The sequence below is a fragment of the Montipora foliosa genome, chromosome 11, assembly GCF_036669935.1.
Source record: "Montipora foliosa isolate CH-2021 chromosome 11, ASM3666993v2, whole genome shotgun sequence".
NCBI lineage: Eukaryota > Metazoa > Cnidaria > Anthozoa > Scleractinia > Acroporidae > Montipora > Montipora foliosa.
Window position 1 is genome coordinate 49,536,857 of NC_090879.1, and position 6,000 is coordinate 49,542,856.

The 6,000-nt window shown below is 38.4% G+C and overlaps 1 protein-coding gene across 1 annotated transcript in view; it reads right to left on the reverse strand.

Moving 5' to 3' along the window:
- The window catches only part of LOC137975635 (E3 ubiquitin-protein ligase RNF10-like), a 33,428-nt gene that overhangs the window by 5,807 nt on the left and 21,621 nt on the right, over positions 1-6,000 (reverse strand). The window contains exons 16-21 of the mRNA XM_068822777.1: positions 4,625-4,680; positions 4,155-4,232; positions 3,878-3,995; positions 2,187-2,306; positions 721-861; positions 164-246 (exon numbers count right to left, since the gene is read on the reverse strand). Coding sequence (XP_068678878.1) covers positions 164-246; positions 721-861; positions 2,187-2,306; positions 3,878-3,995; positions 4,155-4,232; positions 4,625-4,680 — 596 coding nt within the window. The remainder of the gene's footprint in view (positions 1-163; positions 247-720; positions 862-2,186; positions 2,307-3,877; positions 3,996-4,154; positions 4,233-4,624; positions 4,681-6,000) is intronic.

Here is a 6,000-nt window from a genome sequence, read left to right on the forward strand (position 1 = left end):
ATGGCTTATTACAAAATATTATCTACATACATGACATGTTAAATTACTATTGAATCAAGTAATGTCTACCTCACAAAGAAGTTAAAAACAACAATTAAGAGAGTGTAGGGACTAAAAGTAAAGTAACAACAAGAAAGTGAGAGAAAAAAGAAATTCTACAAACCTGAGCAAAAGATGGAGGGCTGGGTGTCAGGTTATCTGGCACATTGACTCCCTCTGTTTCTGCGATGGTGGCATAACCTTCATCTAATGCAGAAACATGAATGCACAGTTTGAACCACATGCATGTCTGTCACAAGGATGTCTTACATCGGATTTACAAGACATTTTGTGGTGAAGTCATGCATAAGCTAGTCACATTTTCTACTTTCTAAAATACCATCATACACCTCTTCTACTCTCCAAAATTTTGCATAATCATTGTTTTCGATTCTCTTGAGACATGAACATGTCCTAAGAGAAATCAAAAGCGATGCCAATGCACTTTTTTTTTTTTGGGGGGGGGGGGGGGGGGGGGGGGAAGGGGGATAGAAGAGGTGCATTATGGGATTTGAGAAAGTAGAGAATCGGAAAACTGTAAGTAAAAATCGTAGTGCCTAAATCCACCCTCTATATAGGTAGTTACAAAAGAGAGTAACTTCATGGATTTTGGCACAACTACTACTTCCTATCTCAGGCAATAACAATTACAAGTATGTCGAGTAGAACCACGTTTTAAACCTTGATTAGCCATTGAAGCAGCAAACTGCATGAAAGGGCTTGGTGTAGAGTTGCTTGGTGGAGAGATGGCCAACTGTCCTGTTTGTGCTGGGAATTCAAAATCACTGGACAAGTCCAGATGCTCAGGAACCACACTTCTACCTAAGATGGGCAGAGAGATAAAATACTAGTCCAACTCTTTGCCTCCTAAGAATGACATTTGTAAATCTTACTTGCCATTTATGCGTCAATGGGGAGCTCCTTAGGGACAAAAGGGTTAATTAATCTGATTGGAACTAATTTTTGATACGTAACTGGTTCATGCAAATGGAAAGTAAGAGTGTTAACTCCGTAAGCTGAAGCTGAGCAAAGGGCCTTGCTACAGACTCCTAAAAATTTACCACAGTTTTTCGGTTATAAGGAGCAGCATTTTTCCCTCAAAGAAATTGCTTGTTGGCTCGAAATGCGATCTAAACTCAAACTGCGTCTTATAGCAGAGTATCTTCTTGCAACAAAACCTGTGCAGGGATGATTCTTCGATCCTTTGCCGCCTTTTTGTATGTTAAACTTATCACTGTAAATCCAAAATGGTGGTCTCAAGCCAATGTTCATAACAATGGCCTTCAATTCTTAGCATTGTACAACAAAAGCACCTGCAACAAAGTACTAATAACCGCAGGATTTAAAGGTTTTTCTCTTAATTCTAGTTGAATTTCCTTCTTCCACTTTTCTTGACTCACACCGCAATCTTCAGTTGAGACAGCATAACTAGCGATGAGTTAAACTGAATTCCTCTATTTGAGATGCATCTTATAACCGAGTATTTTGATGAGATTTTCAGTTTCTGATTTCTAAATGCCATCAAGTTTGAAAGTTAAAGGTGCATCTTATAACCAAGTGTGCCTTGTACCCGAAAAACTACGGTGAAACACCTTAGGATAGGGTGGGCTGGATTGCCTGAGTCAAAGACTGCCTCCTCCCTCCCCAAATCAGTCACAAGGCCACCCTTAGATCGAGAGCGCACAAAACGTCCCGAGAGCCGTCTTTAAACGTTTGTTTAGGCCTAAGTTTAGCTTTTATGCATGTTTAGGATACTTTCTGTATTAACCTTAGGCCTAATTAGGCCTACACAAAAGTTTATTAAGACAGCTCCCGGGACGTTTTGTGTGCTCTCGTTTTGTGCGAGGCTTACACCACGTAGATTACCAGAAGAGAAAAACAGGTCATGAAGACTGAAAGAAAAAAAAAACAGGAGTTTAAGCCTGTTTAATGCACAGTCCCTGTACAAGGTCCTTTAATTGATAATTGACATTTTGGACTCTTCTAAATTGTTTTCTGAGAATATCTCAGAAAGAATGCAAAAAAATGCATTTCAGTAACTCAAAATGCAAGACATCATCCACTTGCTTAATGCATCTTGACATCTACAAACTTACTACTACGACCCCTGAAATTATAATCCCAAACTTACAGAAACCTCTACTTACAGGCAGATCTTGCAGGGATGTAAGAGAAGGCACTGCTGACACTGGAAAGACTTTTCTGCTCTCTTTTCCTTTCTATTCGCAACTTCTTCTGTCGTTGCTGTTTCCGGTGTTGTATCTCTCCTGAGCAGAAACAATCACTACACTGGTATTTGAGTTCATACAATAGAAACGGTCTCCTTTGAGATAAACATTTTAGGCTGAAGTTTCGTTCTAAGTTTATGCATGCACTAAAATTTGGGTACAGAAAAAAGGGAAAATAAAAAATATGTTGCAAAACAAACTTTTGACTATGCATCATGATGAAGCACACTAATAATCGAACATTTGTCTTACAATGTGGTAACTTTTGAAGTAATGTGTGACATTTAACCCTTTCATCCCTGAAAATGAGACTTTTTCACTCTGTTTAATGGCAAACGATTTTACTTGTCAATGGGGGCCACTTCAGGGATCAATGGGTTAAACATGTCTTCAGGAAAAGGGGATTATCAGTTACAATATTAAATAATAAATAAGTCCTCATTTTCTCCGGCTTAACACTGATTACTGGTAATAATAATAATAACAATAATAATAATAACAATAATAATAATAATAATAATAATAATAATAATAGAATAATAGAATAATAAAACTTTATTTTCACACAATAATGTTTAAAGCTGAACAGCTTGTGGTGTTGTGCACAAACACAAACAACCAAATAAAATTAATACATACCAAATCATATTGGTATTTTAGGAGAGGGGAAAACCAGACTACCTAGAGTAAAACCTCTCAGAGCAGAGTACAGAGCCAACACAGACTCAACACACGACGCTAGATCTGGGAATCAAACCCAGGCCACATTGGTGGGAGGCGAGTCCTCACCACTGTACCATCCTAAACCCAACCCAGTAATCTACAGTGAGCACAGTGACCCTCAAATGAATGAAACAAAGCAACAGGAGTTGGCTATTTACAAGTGCAACCAAGGAGTTGAGCCCCCAGAACAATCAGAACAACACCAACTGGTGGTCAGAGCAGGACTTGAAACTGGGACCCCTCTGGATCTCTCAAGTCCAGCACCCTAACCACGCAGCTACACTGCCTCCTCAATTCACCTTTTAAGGAGAGGACTAGAAGTGTGCAGACAGAATGTTGCCTAACCCTAAACCCTAAATCACAAGGGGCCATATTATTCAACCAAGAAAAAAACCTGATTATTGAAATAGACTAGTTAACACAACATTACAGGGTACTTCTCCCTCTCTCTCTCTCTCTCTTTCTGGGGTGCCTTGTCTCATTCAACCATTGGCTGTTATGTCCTTCCATATCAGTCTTTGGTATCTTCTGTTGCGCTTATCATATCCAAGGGTTTCACAAGTAGCATTCCTGTCATTTCCTTGGTACATGTACATTGCATAAAGTAACCTATTGCAGTAATGTTGCTATTGCGGGTTGTTACTATTAATTTTTCTCTACACTCTCTGGTCATTGCATGACCAACAGATTTTAGTATAACCTTCCTGATCATTTACATGTTTCTGGTATTGTTTTACACTGCTTTTACCCGTCTTATTCTCATCTCGATTTCTCATCTAACATCTGATGTTACTCCCAAGTTACTGAAACACCCAAACCCGCTTTATTATTGTTCCTCTCAAAAGCTCAACATTACACTTGTGTATCTTCATAACAAAACTGCTTACCTTTAAAGAAATTGAGTGTCTCCTGTGATATAATAGGTGGCTTCATGTCAAGTTCACAAATAACAAACTCACATGTAAGTGGAAGATGACTCAGGTGTCGATAGCGTTTGCGAAGCTCCTGCGTAAAAAAAAAGACAGCTGTAAAATACCGATTGGACACAAAAGGAAAGTAGAACTTTTACTTGTCTCCCTAACAGAGAGACTCAATGGCAAGAATAAAAGACTTCTGTCAAAATCCACAAACTACAATGTACATGTACATCAATTCAAATCTCACATCACTTTGAGACAGGGCTTCCATCTCAAGAATCTGTGCAGTTATTGTGTCTGGACAGTACTCTAAACCTCCATACTCCTGAAAGAACAAAAACTATATTTCAATATTCCCTACCTTTCCCCTTGAAGGAAGAGTACTGGGTCTCGAAAGTCTCGATAACTTTTCAGACCCAGAAAGCCATTTACGAAACTACCATCCGCATGCTGCAATAAGATAGTCTTTTAACATGTTTTCAAGACTATAAAAGAAGCTAAATGATTGCGAAGTTTTTTGTCTTAAAACCTCTCCAATCTTAATATACAGAGGTAATGGTGACATCCGAAACAGGCCCGAAAAGTTTTGGGAGGTTCAACAAACAGGCTCCAAGTAGCATTTGCCCAAGTTTTAAACCACATCTACATGTACAAGTACAGCCACTCATATTTTCAAGCTTTTTATATTATAGTCCAAAGATCAGGGAAATATCTCACCTTTATCAAGCAGCGGGAATTAACTGAGCTCAAGAATATGTTCTGACCATCGTCAGCTGCAAGGAAAAATCATTACCCCTTAGTTGAAGTTGAGAGTGATTTCACTTTTTGGACACACTTTGTGCCCTGCATGTACGCACAGGACATGTATCTGGAAATGAAATAATTATTAATTTTTAAGTACTGATGTTCTTTATGCAACCATTTTGCTTTGGGTGTGGTTTTATGATTTTTTTATGGTTTAACCTTGGTTCAACAAGGTGCCAACAAGTGTTTTATCTCATGCACCTTCATGTAGTTTTACACAGTCTCTAATACTTGAACTTGCACATCTGCAGAGATGGGCTATATCCCTTTGCCAATTGGAATTACACTGTAGAATTATTATTATTATTAGTTCATACACTGTAATGTAGATGTTGTTGCATGACAGTTTATTTCTTACAGAAATACAATAGTTTCAGAATTTCAAAGATAAGATAAAATGCAATGGCAAATAGAGAGAAATGTGGTGAGAGTAATTAAAACTGTCGTCAAGATCAAATTTTATTCTTAATGTTAGTATAATTTATAGTAAACTGCACTGCAGTGTTCTCACCAGGATTTTGTCTTAGGGAGTCCCAGGGAACCCTTTCCTGAAAAAATAGTGGCCCTACAGGAGCTTAAGCGTGACAAAGTTATTTGCACTTCATGACTAGAGTGGAAAAAATCCTTCGTGATTTCTCTGTCCATTTCATCAAGGAGTGTTCAAATTGGAACTCTTGCAATGGTGGGCCTTTCGACAACATTGTAAATGCATTTGATCTGTTTGCCTCAAGACAGATCTTACAGATCTTTTTGTCAGCATCACAGGCAAGCCATGGGTATTTCGACTGCCATTCGCTCTGATACACTGTAAACAAGGTCTTTCTTCGATGAAATAGCTTTTGATCTTTGCCTGCTACATTGTCCTCTCCATTGTCCTCTTCACCAGCATTTCGATGATCTTCTACATTTTTCTTAAATCCATGGTACTTTAGGGCGAAAGAAAGAATCTAATTATTTTGTGCCACAACGAATAACATGAGCCTGCCATGCACTCTAAATTTCATAATTATACCTATTACACAAAGTATCTACCTGGTCCAATATGGCGGCCAAGGCAACACTCGTGTGACTGACAAAGGCAAAAGTCAACAAAATTGAAGGCTTTGAAAGAGCTTTAAATACTTTGAGAAACTGTTTTCATTCGGTTAAAGCGAAGAGCTGGAGTATTCACTGGAATCATTAAAATACTGCTACCTTACTTCCAAAAGCCTGTTTCGCTTGTAGCATCCATGTGTGCCCAAGTGGGCTCAGTGCATCGCTTTTAATGTGCCATTTCTATTTTTCTTGGA